Raw genomic sequence first — 22,309 nt, 5'->3', positions numbered from 1 at the left:
ATTTTCTTAGTTGAGTATTCATACACTTGCATGAATATTCATGATAAATAAATTAATGACGAAGACGTAGCAGACCTAATAAAACGTTTGTGGACGTCAGTGGCGTATCTAGGGAAAACGGCGCCCGGGGCAAGCACGAAAATTGCGCCCCTAATTTCTGAAAAAGTGTTCAACCCCAACCCCATCCCGGTAGGGACTTTAAACAAAGTCCACATGATGTTTTTTCAAGCACTTAAAAGGGATCTTTTGAGGGTGATTTACATTTAATGTAATGAATTTTGATAGATTTTGGCGAGTGAGCGCAGCGAGCGAGCTGAAAATTTTTGTATTTCAGCTTACAAAACATGGAATTCTTGTCATTTTTTGCTTACCAAATCTTACAATTCTAATCAAGATATAGTGACGGCCTTATAGATAACGATTTATACCAAAAAACTGAGGACTTAAAAAAATACTCTAAATTAGTGCGCGCGAGTGAGCTGAAATTTGTATATGTCATCGTCATCATCACGTATTATTCTTATCTTTTTTATATAAATTTTGGCGAGCGAGCGCAGCGAGCGAGCCGAAAATTTTTGTATTTCAGCTTACAAAACATGGAATTCTTGTCATTTTTTAATTAGTACGAGCGAATGAGCCGAAATTTGTATATTTCTGCGTCATCACTACGTTTTTTTTTTCTTATCTTTTTTGATTTTTTTTTTGCGCCTCCCTCCCCCATATGTTCGACACCGTTGGCGTCCTCTTTTGATCCAATCGGCGATCGCTTCAGAACGAATGAAACTGCAGTCGCTGCTCCGTGTTACATTTTGCCTGCTAAATATAAAATGACATGAGTGAACACAATAGACATTATCATTTTGTCCGCGTCATCGTCACGTTTTGCTCTTATCTTCTTCTCTTTTTTTTATACAAATTTTGGCGAGCGAGCGCAGCGAGCGAGCCGAAAATTTTTGTATTTCAGCTTACAAATCATGAAACTCTTGTCATTTTTTGCTTATTAAATCTTACAATTCTAATCAAGATATAGTGACGGCCTTATAGATAACGATTTATACCAACAAACTGAGGACTTGAAAAAATACTCTTAAATTAGTACGAGCGAGTGAGCCAAAATTTGTATATTTCCGCGTCATCATTACGTCTTGTTATTATCTTCAATTGTTTGATTCGGGGGTTTTTTGCGCCCCCCCCCCCCCCTATGTTCGAAACCGTTGGCGCCTTCTTTTGATCCAATTGGCGATCGCTTCAGAACAAAAGAAATTGCAGCCGCTGCTCCGTGAAACATTTTGCCTGCTATAAAATGACATGATTGTGTGAACTCAATAGACACTGTCATTCTGTCATCATCACGTTTTGTTCTTACCTTCTTTTTTATACAAATTTTGGCGAGCGAGCGCAGCGAGCGAGTCGAAAATTTTTGTATTTAAGCGCACAGAACATGGAATTTTTGTGTGAACACAATAAACATTGTCATTTTGTCCGCGTCACCATCATATTTTGTTTTTATCTTGTTTGATTTGGTTTTCTGCCCCCCCCCCCCAACCATTCTCCCTCCCCCTTCCGGGCGAGGTTTTTTTTTCTTCTTCTTCTTCTTCTTCTTCTTTTCAGTCTTCTTCTTCTTTCCTTTTTTTTTTCTTCTTCTTCGTTTTTTTTTTCTTTTCTTTCCTTCTTCTTTTTTTTTTTTTTTTGCGCCCCCAAGGAGTGGCGCCCGGGGCACGTGCCCCCCTTGCCCCCCCCCCCCTAGATACGCCACTGGTGGACGTTTATAAATGACGAAGACATGGCAGACAGGCGTTTTGTAAATACGTCCATCGACGTTTTTAAAACGTTCTCAAAAAATCTGTGCTTTGCCTTAAATGCTAAGTCCAAACTTTGACGTTATATTATGTCCATTTTAAACAACGACGGATGGAACCTAAAAAAAAAAAAAAAAAAAAAAAAAAGTTGAGGAAACGTTCTGAAAACGTTATCTATTTACTGGGAATGTATTATTGTAGATGAAATTATAGTGACATCCAATAGCATCATGATATTTATTTGATACAAGTAAATAAATGAATAGATAAATAATAAATAAAAGAATAAACAAATAGATAATAAAGCAAGCATAAAGGAATCACGTACGTACGATGCATCTTGGTTAAAGTTATATTTATCCAACTTCACTCATTGTGATTTTTGTATGTTTGTGTAAAAAGTTGCTCAAATAATGTGTTGTTTACAACATTTGTGTATGTCTGCGATTATGCACATTTTAGGGTTGTAGACCTACATTAACTCCTGCGTAAATGGATAACTTCTCCTGTTAGGGTGGGATTTCACGGAGCACGCGAACGATTTCGAAGGACGCGATCCTCCGAATGGCAAAATCCAGCATTCGTATTTTTAGTTTGCAAAATATCGCCAAACGAATGTGAGGGTTCGGAAGCGTCGTCAATTGTTCGCGAATGTCGTTTTTACTTCGGCTAGAATTTCAAAAAAGTTTGAAATTTTCAGCGAACCTTTTCCGCACACTTGGTCGTAATTTGCTCGTGAATTGTTCTCGAAAGTGTCTTAAAAGCCTCGTGATATGCGCAAGACCTTCGCAAGACACGCGCGATGTTCGCAAAATGTTCGTGAAACCCCAAACAGACTCCGAAATGTTACTCGAAATCTGCGAAGTTTTTCCGATCATTTTACGACGTAATCGCAAACTGTTCGCGTACCTTTCGAGACATTCTCGCGAACGTTTAGCGCACGTTTGGGGGATGTATAACCTATACGTTTTCTACAAATGAAAATCGTAGCATGCATCTAAACATCAAACAATTATCAACAACTATAGTAACAAAAGAAATTAAAGATTAGCAAAGAGAAAGAAATGTTTGATATACAAAAAAAAATCGCAGAATACACTTAAAATTAATCTAAAGTGTGTAAAATTTCATTTGAACTGTAGAGATTATGTGTTGGAGGAACTGCAAAAAAAAATCAAATGCTTTACTAGTGGAGATAGGTTCTAGGGAAAAAAAATGTATAGGCAAGCACACGATAGAGAAATGAGAGAAAAAGAAAGGAGAAATAGAGGAAATAAAAAAAAAATCAACTCAAGACAGCTTCCACCTCTCCTTGGGTACATTTTCTCCCATGATTATTGCCAAAGTTTCGTTGTTCGCATTTCCGTCGCGTGTTCTTCGTGTACGTAACATGCTGTACTTTAGCAATGATACACACGACATTCGCACATCGTGGAAACTTCGCACAAATTGCGCAAGAATAGTTTTCGGCTTCATTGTCGGAACACATTCGGAGAAAAACTTTTCCGAATGTTGGATTTTGTCATTCGCGTCCTTCGCAAATCGTTCGCGTGCTCCGTGAAATCCCACCCTTAACCTGGGGCTAAAAATGCATTATCTATGTCTGCCTCTAGAATAAAAGATCACGCACGTTTGCAAACAACAAGAGACACAACTGTTGTCACCAAGGCAATCACTCAACGTCCATTATCATCAGTGCAAGCACCATACATCACAAACAAACACTTACACACACACACACACACACACACACACACACACACACACACACACATTTAATAATGGCAAAATCTTTAATTATTGAATGAGACCATGTAAATTAGAGTCTGGTGACAGATTTTGGCGTTGCTGTATACATTTGCGACCGGTAGCCTACCTTGCACTGCATGGCCACTGACGTGACTGAGCTTTGGCTCACAGTTCAAAGAGTGCGTTATATCAAGAAGTTGAAAACACCTTTCAGGGCAGTATATTTGAGTTATTTTAGAGAGAAAAAAAAGAGAACTACACACTGTAGCATTTTGGTTTAATAGCAACAATACCAACATTTCTGTCATGAGCTTGTGGTGTGCACACCTCGATCAATTCTATATCTAATGGTCTTTCCTCACTGCTAGGAAGCAATAGGATAATTAAAAAAAACACAATAGTATAGAAATGCTTGTTTTAATAACATTCCCATATTTTCCCCATAACTTTCTGTTGGTATAATATGACATCATGCTATTTAGTGAAAATACATTATGAACTGTTTTTTTTTTCAAGGAGTAAGCATGCAAGTGAAATAATCTTAAAATATCAGTACAAAAAACAAACTCGGTTCACTCGTTTATAGGAATTGAAAACAGTGACAGTAAAATAGAAACCGTTGAAGAAAACACTTAGAACTGAAAACGAAGGATATTGCAACAGGCTTTTTATCGAACATAATTAGAAATAAGCTTAGAACTTAGTTTACGTAATTTTCTTGAAGACAAACCAATTATTATTTTGTTATCATTATTAATTATTGATATTGATATTTTATCATCACTAGTTGGTATTATTACCATTACCATTACTGTTGTCATGACTACTCATACTATTGCTACTACTACTACTACTACTACTACTACTACTACTACTACTACTACTACTACTACTAGCAGGGCTGCCAACTCTCACTCATTGAGAGTGAGACTCACGCATTTTGGTCCTTTCTCACTCTAAAACTTTATTTCATTTGCATGCACTTCTATTGATCTCACTCATTTTGCCTCCTAAATCATAGCATTGGCCTATGGGAGTCTCACTCTCAACTAGTTTCAAATGTTGGCAGCCCTGCTACTAGTAGTAGTAGTAATAGTGGTAGTAGTAGTAGTAGTAGTTATAGTAGTAGTAGTAGTAGTAGTAGTAGTAGTAGTAGTAGTAGTAGTAGTAGTAGTAGTAATAGTAGTAGTAGTAGTAGTAGTAGTAGTAGTATAGCAGTACTAGTAGTAGTATAGTAGTAGTAGTAGTAGTAGTAGTAGTAGTAGTAGTAGTAGTAGTAGTAGTAGTAGTAGTAGTAGCAATATTAGTGCAAGTATCGCGCGCACCGTCATCTTTTCACAGACTCCATTTTGCAAGCGGGGAAAAATTTCAAAAAAACACTCGTAGCTGGGCAATCTTTCAATTTTGAAGTGGCACGTCCATTTCACAGCTTAAACACAACGACAACAACAGCAAACAAAAAAAAAAGCAACAATGCAAAGGTCAAAAAGGTGATTCGAATGATTATCAAATCTGTGTGGATGTATTCCGTACGAATACACGAGAATTATTGGAATGAAGTCATTGACTTTCGTGGTTTTTTTACACCTTGCACCTCCTGCCTCTTGCGGATGTGATGTCACCGGTAGCAAGGAAATACAATTAACGGTCCAAAGTGTTTGTTTTACGATCAGTCAACACTCGGGTAGACCATCTACTAACTGGTACCAGGTACCAGATATTGTTTTTGCTTTATTTAGCGATACACGGTGATTAATAGAGTTGAAGAGTTGGATCCTACAAAGGAAAGGAAGAGAGAAAGATATATATATATATATATATATATATATATATATATATATATATATATATATATTATCAGAGAGAAGAGAGAGAGAGAGAGGCATATGATATAGGCAATCAGACAGACAGGAAAATAAAACAGGTAATATAACATATTAACATAATAATATCATTGTATAGCACTCTGAAACTTTCGCTAGTTACTATGGTTTGGCGTGTTTAGTCTATTAACATAGACCGTTTTGACCATATACAATATAACTTATCGTTTTGTTTGACTATAACTACTACTTACTACTCATGAGGGGAGTGCATTCTACAAGCTATGCTTTTTAGCAGTTCCCTCCATTTCCGACATGTTTTCCTTGATTACAGTTTGCCCATGCATTTCCTTAAACTACACGTATGTTTTGTTTTATTGTAAAAGAAAATGGTCTGCATCAATTTCGCTGCAACATGCAAAAGTCACATTGTACTCATTTTTTGTTTGTATTATTATGTCAAATGTCATATTGTATTGTATACTTTTGTCGGAAATGAAATAAAATGAAATGAAATGAATCGGAGCTTTTGCTTTCCCTATTGTAGTCCTTTTATTCCCTGTTCAAATTCATTGCAGATGAAGTGAATACCTATCAAAAATCAGTCAGCCCTCTCTTAAAACAATCTAACAAACAAACAAAATATAGAGATCCATCAATCGTTTATTGATATGATCTTCTTCCACAGGTACCCCCCCCCCCAACACACACACACACACACACACACACACACACACACAACTACACTCAAAGATGAAGGTAAAATTGTATATTCGATCCTTCTTCACGTGTGATATATATATATATTAAAAAAAAAATAATGACACGGTTGAAAGCAAAGGAAGTGGCAAAAACAAACATCCAAAACAAATTCAAAACATGACTGGTACTAAAAAAGAAAAAAAAAGAGCAGACACAACAAAGATCTGAGAAATCGAAATGAAACATTCGTAAACAAGTTGTAACAATAAGAGAGCATTTCGTCATTCTCATTAGTTCATTATATAACAAGTGTAAAATTGAAATTTGGCAACTTTCTTTTTCTTTTTTCTTCTTGATTTCAATAATTCTAACGTTCTCCCTTTGTGTGCTCGACCTAACTTATTTTGATAAAGTCATGAAGTTGAATACATTCCATACTTTAGGCTTTAATTGCCCCCTTTCAATCCGTTGGACATTCACCTATGGATGCTCGTTTCCGCTTTTTGTGTTGCTTCACTTTCGTTACGTCCTGTTCTTCACCCCGATTCCCTGAACAATGTGTCAGTCGCTGCCTCACACGGCCGGAAAGGCTATGGAATAAAACCGGAAAGACAACTCATCAGGTGTAACACCGGGTGATTTGGCACTGTCAGGCACCGATTGGGACGCTTTTCAGCTCAAAATGTATAAAAGTCGACCACATTGTCTGTACTCCTCAGATTTCTCGGGTGTTCCACGAGAGAAGAACTCCAAAGTAACGACCAGAAAACTTGTCAAGAGACGGATTTCATCACCATGGCCTGGAAATCAACTTTGCTCATCCTTTTTCTCGCTGCACTTACTGTCGCAGGTAAGAATGATTATCTTTCTGTCACATCGAATCCTATTTTTTCATATGTGTACTCTTTTACCTATTTTAAGATTATAATCAAGAGGTTAGATAAATATTTCATGATGCAAAGAGAATGACAGAAGAATAAGATTACGCGACACTGAAATTCATAATCAGAGATGGTGTATGTTTGATTTTCTGCTCGATAAACCACATCAGCGCTGTCTAGTAATATATATATATATATATATATATATATATATATATATATATATATGTCTAGTAATATGTCTAGTAATATATATATATATATATATTACAATACACATTATATATGGATATATACTTAATTATTTCTGTGTTAAGTATAAGTTCGTACAACAACTGAGTTTACGATTATTATTCTTTCTCAGGCTGGTTATTGAAGTTATTATTATTACTTTCTGAACGAAAACGATACTAAGTACACCGTATAATCACTGAAAAAACGGCTGCAGTTGGTTTTCAGTCTTACATCATTTGTTGCTTTAAGGTTACATTATTATCTCAACTTCTAGTTTGATTAACCCTTTCGGTACAAGGCACTTTGGATAGTGTTTAAATGCTATGGGGTTTTGGGCTCCAATTCGCACTCAAGGCACACAAAGGGCTGACATGAGGCCAAACCCCTAAAGTGTGTCTTGATTTGCAAACATCAGTAGGTCTAATTGTTTCTATTCGTTTAATATTGTAACATTTTGTCCACTTTTTTGTTTCAATATCTGACCTAATACCCTTCATAATACATGTACACGTACATTTACAATGATACCACGAAGATTGGAAACACGGGACTTTATACGTCTGTCTGTGGTGCTTCTTTTACAGTATGCGCACAGAACGGTCGTCGGGGTCCAGACGATAGACGAGGGCGGGGTCGACCCTCTGATCGTCCTGGTAGTTGGGGAGGACCAGGTGGCCGCCAGACTGAGGCGAATCTAGAGCAACGCGGAGGCGGACGACGAGATGGTGGTCGTAGGAATGAGGGACGTTCTCGACCAGGGGAACAATTTTCAGACGGCCAAGAAAGACAAGGCGTAGAGGGAGGTGAAGGAGCTGACTTCGGAGGACCAGGGGGCTTCAGACGGAAAGGCGGTAAACCGTACTTTGGACAGGAAGGAAGACGAGAGGGAGGTCAACAAGGAGGACCGGATGGGGATATGTCACCAATGCCTTTTGGTGGTGGTAGGAGATCTGATAGAGCAAATGAAACCGATGGTGACGAAAGCTTCCCTGGTCGTCATCACGGAAGGCATCACTCACGCCACCATCACCATCATCAACATCACCATGGAAGGCGTAATGAGAGTGAGGAATCTGAAGAAGGAGATAACAACGGTACCAGTATCTTCCCTTTCAGGTTCGGTCGCCATGGAAACCGCCGACATCACCATGTAAAGTGCAATGAGAGTGAGGAGTATGATGGCGAAGAAGACAACAATGGCACTCGCATCTCCGTCTTCGAGAACGCACCATTTGGTAGACCATCTCGTCGTCGTCACCATCCCTGCAAACGTAATCGCACCGAGGAGGAAAACGCGTTCTCAGGTCGAGGGGATCGTCGTGATCAATCTGGACGGGATGGCGGGCGACGCGGCGAAGATGGAAATGGTCATCCCTTCCAAGGTCCGGGCAGGGGTGGTCGTCACGGCAACCGCGGTGGTCGTCCATTTGGCCGTCGAGGTGACAGAAAACCCGACAGCGATGACGAGGACATGTCGACCACTATCCCAACAAGGACTGAAGAAGTTGAGATAGAAGCAGTTGTTACCGACTTCCCCGAAATGAATGACGGCTTCTTGGCATGAGCAGACTTCCTTCGTGTTTTCATGCCCTAGGACTTGGTGAACATAAGAATTTTGTTATCGACCCTGCTGTGCTCGTTCTACATGGAACACCTTGTGGAATGACATTGACTCGATCGCTCCAAGTTGTGTGTCATAGATCTGGAGCTGCAATCCCTTTCAAAATTTATCCCCAAACTGCTACAGACTTCTGCAGTCAAGTTTTCATATCTTTAGATTGCACTCAGGACTTTAAATAATCTCCCGTTGAGCGTTATTACCCAATTTCTAGAAAATGATAAAACCTATTTGATATAATTTTGTTCATATGATAAGTCGCCACATTATTTTGAAAATACACTTGTACAATTTCGAATGATCATGCTTTCTCTGAATAACTGCCACTTTTGACAAGTAAGGAAAGAATATGCATGTAAAAAAAAATAATAATAATAAAATGCATAATCTATAATGCATTATATATTGCCATACTTTCAACCGTAATGCCGCGTTGTTTGTTTGTTTTTATGTGCCCTTGATAGAGGAGGAGACAAAAAGAAAATTTTACATTTTGTTGACAAGTGTTATGTGTGTCTGTGTGTACATGTGTATTATGTTCGTAGTGAGGAATTGCGAAGTGGTTGAAACATGTGTACATGTTTAGAGTAAGAAAAGAAAACACAAAATAGTTTGAAATACACACGCATACACACACGCACACACACACACACACACACACACACACACAGACACACACACACACAGAGTATACTGGGGGATATTTCACATTTTACGACGTTGGGCCAACAGTGAACGTCTGATGCAACACATCTCCTTCCTAACCCTTTGTTTATCAATAATAATGTTCCCTGAAAGTGGAGGTTTGCATAAATGGTGTCCATAACGGATACATTGGGTTTGCGGTTCACCATGTGGTAGTCCTGAAAAGGACTGTTGGAAGAGGAGATAGGAGATAATCGATGAGGGAGAAGCTACTACATTGTATCTCCTCTTCCAAAAGTTCTTTTCAGGACTACCACATGGTGAACCGCAAACCTAATATCCATTAATAATGTTCCCTGCTATTTTTCTCGAGTACAATTTGTACTCGGTATGCAATGTGTGTCGCAAATTACGTAATACACATTGTACATGTACATGCAGCTGCAATGCTGTTACCACCGAAATACTCAGTTCTGTTGAAGTGTAAGCCAAATATGATGCATTTGATGTGTTCTGTATTATGTGTGCTACACCTTTATACCGACATACATCTGTGTTTATATCTTACTGGCATATCATGGTCACATACAAGCACAACCGTGTACAGTAAGCATTGAAACATATATTTCATTTCAAGCTGATTATTTTTTTCCTTTCCAATTCTTCATTCATTGACATCTTGTGATGCATTCATACCACACAATGTAATACATATACAAATATGTTTTGAGAGACTTTGGCCCAAATTCACGAAGGTAGTTCAACCTGGTGTAAACCTAGACCATGATACAAATTTAGACCATTGTCTAAAATAAGCTTGAAATAGGCGTACCTTTGACATGGGCGTATCGATGAACGTTTGTTATACAGGACGTCTGTTGGCGTACGCAACTGTCAATTGTATTTATGCCGAAGAAGTTAAACCACGGTTTAAATTTGCACCTCCAATATGTCCCAAGTGTGTAAAAGCATGGTGGACAGTGTGGATGACACTCCTGTGTTTGAGCATCCCATTCACAGTGTTTGAGCATCCCATTCACAGTGTATAAAAATACACATACATTCTCTCAATGCCATCTTCAGGCATAAAATGAACCTTCTGTGCATACGCATGATGAAAATCATCTCATCAAGAAAAAAGAAATATTAAAAATTGATGCATCCTTCTGCATAACTACTTAAGCCGAAATGTACTTCATCTTCTGGAACACTATCTTTACACTCAAATCAAACTTAGGACAATAAATCTGTGTGAAAACCAACCCTTTAAACATTTCCCACTTCCTTCATGATTCCTATTTACACACACATTTTTGGATAACTCCCTTCAAACATCCATGACAAATCTCACAATTTTGTAGACATTGTGTCACGACTGCCAACTGGGTACACATATTCCATTTTTGGCTACTTTGTGGGTGGAATTTCCTTCAAATAACTATTACTGGCACCAGTGTGAGCTTCAACACGGACTAATTGAACTGGAGCAATACTGTACACTGCAGTATACAGTTTATTGCTTATTTCTACAGTTGTAGGCACAGCACTTGATATTGTGTACATTGTTCTTATGATGGAGTCGGGATAGCTCCATGTTACTCGAGGATTTTTCATGAAGGCTTCAGAATATCCCTATCAATTTCGCAAAGGATATTAAGCTCATAAACGGTTATCATCAAGGCATCTACATCCCAAAGATTAACATAATCATGGTGGTCTCAAGGGGTTTTTAGCACACAAAAATTACTGCAAGACATCCTGAAGATATGCAACATTCTGCGCACCATGCTAAAATTTTGTGACTTGTTAAAATACAGTACGGAAATTGCAAGTACAGTGTGTAGGCAAATGTGTCCACAAATGTACTAAACATCTGGTTACTGATCATGCCTTTTGATTGCACACCATTCACTATAGTCAATCACTATTGTTCAAAATTATGGGTGTGATAGATCCTGAGAGCATCTTGACCCTTCAGTACAGGATGTGATATTTCATTCTCTGGCTGCCTGTCAGTAGATGGCGCTATTCTAATCATCTGCTGGCCAGTAGAAGCACACCAGGGCCCTTTTGCGTAAAAAGTTGTGATCACACATAATAGGTCAGGTCAAGTCTCTGAATACTCAATTCTGATTGGCCGATACATGACTTCTATTTGATTTTCTGACCTGTATATGAGTGCACTGTTTTTATGCAGCAGGGCCCAGCCAGCAGAAAATCATGAGTCACACCATCCATTGACGGGCAGGCAGATGATGAAACACGATTGCATTATATACACACTGTACATGGTGTACATGTACCTCCCATTTTTACTACTCCACTATGAGCTTAACCACAAGGGCCTATCCACATTGCATATAAGTGTAAATTCATGCAAAATGTCAAGATCTTTTCCATACAGCAAAGTTACAATTTTATGTGTAGGACCACTCATCTCCATATAATTTATTCATTTATTTATTCTTTTTACATTTTCTTTTGTGTTACACACTTCACAGATAGATGCTATGATTTGCAAGATGATATCACAACAGCCTTTGCGATTCTCTGGCATTATGTTTTTATCTGAATGATTCTACTTTACCCAATCCCTAAAAGAAAAAAAAAAAGAAATTACATTAGAGTAAAAAGATGGAAAAATGCATCATACATGTAGATTTCCCAGGGGGAATGTGATGTTTTGGTACTCAGATGGGAGGGGACCAATGCATTTTCCATGGCATAATAGTGTCAACTGTAGCAATTGATGCTGGAGTAAAAAAAAAAAAAAAAAAAAAAAAAAAAAAACCAGTAATAAAAGTGGTGTTCTTTAAAATGTTGCTAAACATTTTAGACTCCCATCATCTCCCCTCCCCCCCCCCAAAAAAAAAACCTTGCACAACAAGGCAAAAACTCCATCACTGCTCAGTCTACCTGGTATCTTTTGTACTGCATCTCCCTTCTGAGTCGGAGAGGCAGCATTTAAACTCTAGTGCACAGGGAAATGAAACATCAAGAACAAAAGAAGTGTATAAATAATACATTGGCCTTCTGCCATAAATGTAGAACGGATTCCACCATTCTTATCCTTGATGATAAATGGCATCAAGCTGGTTTAACAGGGTCCTGTACCACATGCAATGCACTAGTAAGTGTTCCATTTACAAGTTGAATGGGCAGTGCCTTTGCACAAAAACATGAGCAGGACATCATATTCAGTTCAGGCGTTCAAAAAAATAATTTCCACACAGCGTTTCTCTACTTTTGCGACAACAAAATAATTGCTTCCATAGACAAAAGTTCTCTTTCTCTCTCTCAAAACAGAGGAGAGAAATCATTCCAAATCATTATCAGACTGGGGTCCCCTCTCCTCTTGATGGGGTTTCAGTTCTTGCTTTGGTCTGATCCGCATTTGTTGCGTCTTCGAGAGAAATCTTGTCCACGGCATGAAGGAGACCGTCCAGGTTGTCGTGATACTGCTTGCTCGACATCCCCAGCTGGCTTGGCAGAGGGCTGCTGTAAGCATGAGATGCTTCCACCTCCTCCAGAGCCCGGGAGGACTTGAGGTCCTCTACGGCCCCCTGCACCAGGACATTGAGAAGCCATGCAGGGTTACGCTTCCGCTCCGTTGTGAGGGGTGGGTAGGGGTTCCCGATGTACTCCAGGAAGGCCGTCTTCTGATTCTGTTCTCCTCGGAAACCCGGGACTCGCAACAGCCTGGTGAAGTTCTGTGCTGTTCCTTCAAAGCGGGGACCCAGCACCTTAAAGAGCTTGTGAACTTGCCTCTTATCCTGTGACAAGACCAAAAAGAGACAACACTGACTACTTAGTTTGCAGATGACACATGAAAGAGAAACTCTTTGACAATTTGAAGTTTTGGTTGAAGGTGTTTTATGACTATCAATAGACAGCCTTTGAACATCACGATTTCAATGCATTGCAATTTACTCCACCTGTTCGTCATTTTAAAAATATTATAACATGACAGCAAACTTTGTTTTATTTGTGCAATCATTTTCATAATCTGAATGCAGTCTCCAAGGTTTGAAGAAATAACCATCATTAAGTGATGTTTTGCCTTCATTCAATCATGAGCAAGGGCTTTTAACCCATCAAGGACAAGCTGGTTTAGTATAGTACATATTCCTCAATACTGTTTGTGCATTCTTGTGACTACTCTTCGACAGGTTGATAATGTTACTTTTTCAATAAGTATGAATATATCGAGATGTTATCATACACAGTCAACACATTGTTTTGTAATTTGTGAAGTCAGAACATGCAAAAAAAGTCCTTTGAAGAAATGCACAAAGAAAGTAATGCATTTACAAGTACTTGTTTCACAGCCTTTTCCCTTTTTTTCAGTGATATTTCATACAAGATTTTAGTGAAATTTCAGTGATACAGATGAGAGCAGTCTGCAGAACCAAGCCCCTAAACAGAGTGCTATTGCAAGGTAAACAGAACAATTCATGACCTACTTCTCTTTCCTATCAATTTTTCTTTCTTCATTTCAATATCACATGCCTTGCAACTCCAAATACACGCAACAATTGCCCATAATTCAGCATTGGCAACTTTTTTCCATTCTATATGCACAATCTGTTACACAATATGTCTACTTTTATAACACTCCTCTAATCCTAGAGTACACGTATAATCAATGGTATAGCAATACTTTGAGGGGCAAAAAGCACTGCTTTCACATCTCTACATCCAAGTAAATTCAAAATCCAAGTAATTTCTTGTAAGTAAAATGCAGGATTTTAGTTTAAGAGGAAATCCAGTCCAAATATAAGTTTATCTGATAAAAAAGAGTAAAATCTTAAGAGTTCAACGGTAAAAATTTGACAGAAATCGGATGAAAAATAGGGAAGTTATGGCATTTTAAAGTTTTGCTAGTGAACTGCAAAACAGTTCTTGTACAGTAGATATGAATATACTGTACAAATGAGCAGGGAGGTGGAACTCTCTCCTCCACCTCCCTGAAATGAGTGAGCTAACCATGTCATACTCTCACAACTTTCCATTGATCATGTACCCACCAAAAAAAAAAAAAAAAAAATGATGAATATTCAATGTTTCTGTCATTTAAGTCTGATACATGATGTTATTCCTGGTTCAATAACTTCAGAATAGTGATCAGTTAGATAAACAAGGATTTGAGCCTCAGGCATAATTGCATTTGCATGAAGAAAATGAAAATTTCAAAATGTTATGTACAAACTACAGTGTATATATGGTAAGTTGTGAGGGAATCATATGCTCACTTTGCCATTTGCATTTAATTGACTGTTCAAGAACTGTTTCCCCCCAAAATAGCAAAACTTCAAAATGTCATAACTTCCTTATTTTTCATCCAATTTCTATCAAAACTATGCAGTCGAACTTGTAATATTTTACTCTTTCTTTTCAGACTAACTTATATTTGGACTGGATTTCCGCTTTAATATGGGAGGTAAAATACATGTGATGCACACTAAAGCTAAGTGGTCAGAGTGTAGGTAATCTGGTGAAGAATACATTATCTTGTATACTACATTGCAATACAATGTTACTTTTGTCAAAGATGTAAATAGCAATGGTATCACAAGTGTTCTGTCTTTACCTTGAGCCAAAAGTCGGCTATTTTCATGGCTTCAGGATCCCGGTCTCCCCTTTTTGCTACAGTGATAAGCTGTTGAAGAGAGAAAGGAATGATGCACTCATTACTTGTTGAGTAGCTGGTAACATGTTATGTGGGAGGGAAGTGCTATCCAAATAATTGTCTTTGTCTTTACAATGATGTACATGTACTAGTAGTTTGGGGGTACAATAATTATTTCATCTTGACAAAATAGAACTCCTGAAATCATTTGACTCGTGGTCAGATAATGATAATGATAATGAATAATATTTATATAGCGCTTAATACTGATGTTTCTAAGCGCATCAATCAGGGAAAAAATGCCTACATGTATAACTTAATCTAGTTTAGTCGTAACTCAACAGAGGTCGCCGAGTTGGGCAAGTTTTGTTTAATGACACAGGTGACATGCTTCACAGGAGTATTCTCTGTGGATTGCAGCTGTAATGTAGGCTACCTGTTGCAGTAGCCATCTCACACTATGCGACAATGTGGTGACTTGAATGAACGACTCTGTGCTGTGCTAAAGCAGTTTAGTACACCCTGGATACTTGAACCTTGAACCTTGAAATGCTAATCCCTGTAGCAGCTCGTCGAAGCTAAACTGGGATGGGCTGTGCGATGCAATACTATTTCATAATCTTGATATCATCTTGCACATGCATAGAACGATTCTACCCCCCCAATTGCATGGCATGAGACAATGATAAGTATAGCTACACATCTATAGACAATAGTGCACTCCCATCATGAACTAACATGTTTATCAGGGAATAATTTTCCAACTCATATTTGATTAGCAAATTTCAGCTGATGAACAATATTTCGAATGGTATCCTGTACACTTCTATGCGATAAAACTGCTACACAAAAGTTAGTTTGTGTAGCAGTTGTGTAAAAATGCATAGCAAATTGCGATGCGATACCAGGAAAATTATTCCCTGGTTATAAAAAAATTCCAGTTACTAACACAACGAAGTAAAAATTCTGGCCAGAACGTTTTTCGCTCTATGTTTTTTGTTTATTTTTTCAGTTATAATACAACTCACAATGGCTCACTTCGATTTTATTTTAACTATTATTATTTTAACTAAAACAAAATAAAAAAAAATATAAAATTTCGATAAAATGAAAGAAAACTGCCGGTCCTGAGGATTTGGCTATAAACGCCAGCCAACTGGAGTCCACTGTATCACTAATACGAGTAAACTTACTATCAGATAAATTCCAGAACCATGTTTACTATCATGACTATGGTCCATAGAGTTTAGATACAGTTAGCTACGTTCTAGTCTAGATCTCATCACCGGGTTCATGTTAAAGTTACTAGGGCCTACACTACAGTTAATGCAGGAATGGCAATGCAATGGCAATGCAATGGCAATATGGGCAATGCCAACGAAGATAGGTTTGTCAGACATTATGAGCGGCTGTGACATCGCATCGGGTAAAACGATTTACTTAACACGATTTATCTTGGTCATCTTATTCAGGAAATGAACTGGCATCTAGAGCGTTTTATCCTTGTCAGAAACGTGCTATGATTGTTCATGTTCCACTCGAGGGTCTAGTTAGTTACCTAGATCTAGGTCACAGTAGGTGACTAGGTCTATCTACATGGCAGATTGTAGTTTATAGGATAACTAGACTAACACGATTTAGAGTACGTGGGCCCATGCGACAGTCGACGTCTGTGGATTAAGTATAGGCCTATTATGAAGAGTACAGAGTACCGGTATATACCTACCCTTTCAGCATATTTCTGTGTCTCGTACGCTTTCATGTAACCCAGCTCGATACGTTCATACTTCACAAGTGCAGTAATATATGCTTGAAGTAAATTCACACGGTTTTCCGGGCTACCACCGAAGCGCAAGTAGGGCTTTATCTTAAATTTTATCCTTCTCATCTTGAACGTTTTACGAGATCACGATGCATCTGCATATAAACCCATATCCACGTACTGGACGTACCACCACTCACTTGGTTGTGTGATCTTGATGATATCGATATGAAACGATAAACCTGACCGACCACGTGAAAAGCTATTCTAACTTCCAGACGCTGAATCAGAGTTGTGGGGACCATCCCACTAATCAACCAAAACCCAATCAATTTCAATCCAATTTTAATTCAATTTACTGAAAAATAAAACACACATATATCAGGGATTTCATAAATGATTGTTATATAAACTTTCACTTGTTACATTATGAATTAAAGGGATCGTATAGTTTTGGTTGAGACCTAATTTCAAATTTCTAACATTTTTTGGTGAGATAATGAGAAACTACTAATGAAATATGAAAGAGCATGTAATTCTATGAGGAATTAAACGTTTATTTGATGAAAATTGGTTTGGGAATGGCTGAGATATCCAAAAAGAGCGATTCTAATAAAGTGTGGGACCCACACTTTGTTACGATCGCTTTGTTTTACTTTGTTTTTGATGTTTCAGTCATTCCAAACCCGATTTTCATCAAATAAACTTTGAATTTCTCTTAAAATGATATGCTCTGTACTATATCATAAGTGTTTTCTTGGTATCTCACAAAAAGTTAAAAGCCCAATTCTCATCTCCACCAATACTGTATCATCCCTTTAAAACCTATGATTTAATTTAGCTTATTACGAATTACAGCAATTAAAGGGGACCTCCGGATGATTTTCAGACTTTTACATTTGAACAACTATATATAAATCAAACTGAGTACAGAGTTGCAGAATTTATAGTGATTGGGATAAGGAACGAGAATGTTTTCAAAATTTATAACAAATTGCAACGAACAAGGATGATGACATGACAGCCTCACCATAAGAATGCATGAGTTGGGGCTCAAGGAAGCAGAACAAAAGAAGAAGGCGTGCATAGATTTTTCACAGGTGAACTTGTCGAGCAAGCGGTATTCCACGCAATAATATTACACTGTTACATTTCTGAAATATATGAGGCTCTGATGTCATCAGCACTGTTCAGTGTAATTTGTTCAAGATTTTCAATTTATTGGTTTCTCTTCTCAAGGACCACAATAAATTCCACGAATCTGTACATGGACCTGTTGATTTAGGTACTACATGATGTGAAATTATGAAAATCATCCGGAATGCCCCTTTAATAGGCCCTGGCCGAGTCAATAAGTTACATGGACAATAACTCATACAGAGAGATTTGAGAAAATGAACGCACGTGGAATACATTGCCAAGTTAAAAAAAAAAAAAAAAAAAAAAAAAAAAAGAACACACAGAAACAAACAACAAATAATTAATCAATTATTTTAAGACCAAAATGAACATAAAGGCACTTTTCTTGTCTAAAAGTGTTAATTTCTTAACTGAAAATGCAAAATTTTCGTCCCTAGCGGGGCGAAAATTATAATACACTAACAATAGGCACTATACATTAATATATCTATACACTAACATTTACTTATGAGTAAATTTAGTGTATATCAAGATGGTAGCCTCGCGTCCTCGAGTGTGTCCCGTGGAACAAAACTTTGGTAAACCTTACATTTTTTTTCCTTTTCTTCTATTATTATGCTTTCTAATAATATAAGAATTTTTAATGCTTGAACAATGCTCAGACGAATGGCAAAGTGACAGTGGCTCGCTCGCTCTGTCCGTACTTATAGTAAAATGAATAGTTTGCATAAGTTATGATCATAGTCCTTCACAGTGTTTTTTTTTTTACTATGTTTAATTCTCTAGAATTATACCATAATGTGCAAAGAGGAAGGAGAGCTACGGCATCCACCTATTCTGAAGAGTTTGTTCGCAAAAAAACCGATAAGTCCATTTTTGTAGATTTTGAAATACGGTCTCTGTCATACATGGGCGTAAATCCCGGGGGGGATGGGGGGGATATATCCCCCCCCCCCCCCCGAAATGGAGGAGGGGGGATGGCATGTACAATCATCCCCCCCCCCCTGAATTTTGAGGGAAAAAAATGGAGGACCCAGAAATGTGATTGTAACAATATTTTGACATAATTATTGCATGACGTTTGTACGCCGGCCTTCAGACAGGTATTTAGCTGAACAGTATTCTATCTTGTAGGAAAATGTATACATAATTTTCTCAAGCGCTCGCTCGCTCGCGAGGAAAGTATAACATCGACATACAGTCACTGTTAGGTATGGCTCAGACGTTGACAACGTCAAATAGTATAGGCCTACATGTAAACATGCTATGACGCGAGTAACTGGGGACCATCTGCAAAATATGTACTAAAACAAACAAGCAAACAAACAATAACAAAAACTATATCGTCATAATTTAACCCCCTCCATTTCCTGAATCATTCATGAGAAACGACAGTGACTGATTACTCAGTCAGGATACATCTCAGTGGGCATTCCCAGGGAAGATCAGGGGTGTCAAATCTATCTGGGGGGGGGGGGGGGGCAAAGGGGCATTTGCCCCGCCCCTTTGGAAGTGTTTAGGCAGACAAATCATTTATCCCCCAAGCAATTCCCGAGATGAGGACAAATCTCGAACTTTCTTAATGGAAAATTGTCCAAATATCCCCAGAACTATGCACCAGATCGTTGTATTGCAATCATAAGCATGCAAAAGCTCCGCTATACAGGATCCCTTTCGATAAACTTTGTACACTTTTGACATTGACGTATATATCCCTAATTCATCAAAGAGCGTGCAGCAGATCTTTCACTTAACAAAAGCACCCTCATGCAGAGGCGTCGATCGAGGGGGGGGGGAGGGGTGGGGATGGTTCTCCCATAAAAGTGGGACAAACAAGAGCGAAAAATATAGCTACGAACGGCAGTTTTTGGAGTGTAAAATATCCAAATTTTAAAGCTCGCTCGCTCCGTTCGCTCGCATTCAACCATAACGCCATTCTCCTGATGTTGCTGCCAGTGACTGACAGCAGTTTTCGTCCGGTGCGCCCCCCTCAATTTCCAAAGCGAAAAATATAGCTACGAACGGCAGTTTTTGGGACTGTAAAATGTGAAAATTTTGAAGCTCGCTCGCATTCAATCATTATGCCATTCTCCTGATGTTGCTGCCAGTGATTGACAGCAGTTGCGCCCGGTGCGCCCCCTTAATTTCCAAAGCGAAAAATATAGCTACGAACGGTAGTTTTGGGAATGTAAAATGTGAAAATGTTGAAGCTCGCTCGCTTCGCTCGCTCGCATTTAATCATTATGCCATTCTCCTGATGTTGCTGCCAGTAATTGCCAGCAGTTTTCGCCCGGTGCGCTCCCCTTTATTTCCAAAGTGAATTAATACAGCCACAAACGGCAGTCTTTGGACTGTAAAATGTCAAAATTTTCAAGCTCGCTCGCTCCGCTCGCTCGCATTTAACCGCTATGCCATTCTCCTGATGTTGCTGCCAGTGATTGCCAGCAGTTGCGCCCGGTGCGGCTCCCCTTAATTTTCAAAGCGAAAAAGTATAGCTACAAACGGCAGTTTTTAGACTCTAAAATGTCAGAATTTTCAAGCTCGCTCGCTCCGCTCGCTCGCATTTAATCGCTATGCCATTCTCCTGATGTTGCTGCCAGTGACTGACAGCAGTTGCGCCAGGTGCGGTCCCCCTTAATTTCCAAAGCGAAAAAGATATAACTACGAACGGTAGTTTTTGGACTGTAAAATGTGAAAATTTTGAAGCTCGCTCGCTTCGCTCGCTCGCATTTAATCATTATGCCATTCTCCTGATGTTGCTGCCAGTAATTGCCAGCAGTTTTCGCCCGGTGCGCCCCCTTTATTTCCCAAGCGAAAAAATACAGCCACAAAGGACAGTTTGGGGGACTGTAAAATATCAAAATTTTCAAGCTCACTCGCTTCGCTCGCTCGCATTTATTCGTTATGCTATTCTCCTGATGTTGCTGCCAGTAATTGCCGGCAGTTTTGCCCGGTGTGTCCCCCTTAATTTCCAAAGCGAAAAAATACAGCCACAAACGGCAGTCTTTGGACTGTAAAATGTCAAAACTTTCAAGCTCGCTCGCTCCGCTCGCTCGCATTTAATCGTTATGCCATTCTCCTGATGTTGCTGCCAGTGATTGACAGCAGTTGCGCCCGGTGCGGTCCCCCTTAATTTCCAAAGTAAAAAATATAACTACGAACGGTAGTTTTTGGACTGTAAAATGTCAAAATTTTCAAGCTCGCTCGCATTTAATCGCTATCAAATAGCGGCCATTCTCCTGATGTTGCTGCCAGTGATTGACAGCAGTTGCACCCGGTGTGCCCCCCCCCCCTTAATTTCCAAAGCGAAAATATAGCTACAAACGGCAGTTTTTGGACTGTAAAATGTCAAAATATTTTCAATGCGAAAAGATTTATACCCCCCCCCCCCCCCGTTTGCTTCGCTCCCTCACATAACCGCTCCTCCTATAGGTCAAATCCTGTCTACGCCGGTGATAGGCCCCATTATTTAGTAGGCCTTCACAGTGATGTCGCACAGGCGGAGCAAGAACTGAAATATCACGATTTATTCTTTCAATAATATATTGTGAATATTTCATTTTCTTATTTTTCTTTTAAGAAAATAAAATAAAATTTTCACCAAAAGTGTGCACCAGATCGCTGAATTTCAGGTCTGAAAACGCAAAATCTTCCTCGTGTGCCAGGGATACCCCCCCCCCCTACACACCCTCCCCCCCCCCCCCCCCCCGTTCGGTCGCTCCGCTCCCTCTCACAGATATTCAAAAAAAAAAAATGTCTTCATACTTTTAAGGTCTGATTTTCCGCCGAAAGTCATTTGACAAGCAAAAAAAAAAAAGCAACAAGAACAAAAAATCTTCATATTTTTGCTGCCACTTTCCTCCCACTTTATATTTCATGCAAAAGAGTGGGACATCCGGTCCCTGTAAAGTGTGTGTGTGTGTGGGGGGGGGGGGGGGGCGCACCAAGCTTCTTCCCCCACCCCCCCCCCCCCCCGTCCGGTTATGGGCTTGTAATCGTGGTGATGGTGACCATCCCCCCCACTCCTCAGTACGGATTTACGCCGTTGCTGTCATTATAGAGTACAAAATAATACCTTTTATATACATGATGTATTGGTCACTACATTTAAAGGCACATTTTTGAAGTTATGGTCAAAAGAAGCAAAAATTTTCTTATTATTCTCTTTATCTTTTTTTTTTTACCTTTAATCGCCAATATCTCCATTTGGCAAATAGGACTTATCGGTTTTTGCGAACAAACCCTTCACATATTCTACAAGGTTCTGAAGCATTCCGAAGAACTTTAACAGTGGCGGATCCAGGGGGGGGGGGGCAACAGGCGCACG

The 22,309-nt window shown here is 39.0% G+C and overlaps 2 protein-coding genes across 2 annotated transcripts; one reads left to right on the top strand and one right to left on the bottom strand.

Moving 5' to 3' along the window:
* Positions 1-6,868: 6,868 nt before the first annotated feature.
* LOC140243577 (uncharacterized) lies at positions 6,869-8,752 on the top strand. The gene is made up of 2 exons (XM_072323244.1): positions 6,869-6,923; positions 7,773-8,752. The coding sequence occupies exons 1-2, from the start codon at positions 6,869-6,871 to the stop codon at positions 8,750-8,752; spliced, it is 1,035 nt and encodes a 344-aa protein (XP_072179345.1).
* Positions 8,753-12,321: 3,569 nt separating this feature from the next.
* On the bottom strand, positions 12,322-16,998 carry LOC140243790 (large ribosomal subunit protein bL17m-like). Its single transcript, XM_072323459.1, has 3 exons — positions 16,807-16,998; positions 15,042-15,110; positions 12,322-13,224 (listed from the first exon to the last, which is right to left on the bottom strand). Exons 1-3 carry the CDS (start codon positions 16,966-16,968, stop codon positions 12,784-12,786), a joined length of 672 nt encoding a protein of 223 aa, XP_072179560.1. The 5' UTR covers positions 16,969-16,998; the 3' UTR covers positions 12,322-12,783.
* Positions 16,999-22,309: the final 5,311 nt, after the last annotated feature.

The sequence above is a fragment of the Diadema setosum genome, chromosome 20 (assembly GCF_964275005.1).
Source record: "Diadema setosum chromosome 20, eeDiaSeto1, whole genome shotgun sequence".
In the NCBI taxonomy this organism is placed as follows: Eukaryota; Metazoa; Echinodermata; class Echinoidea; order Diadematoida; family Diadematidae; genus Diadema; species Diadema setosum.
The sequence above is the reverse complement of the archived record's forward strand: the minus strand, read 5'-3'. Positions and strand labels throughout refer to the sequence as shown.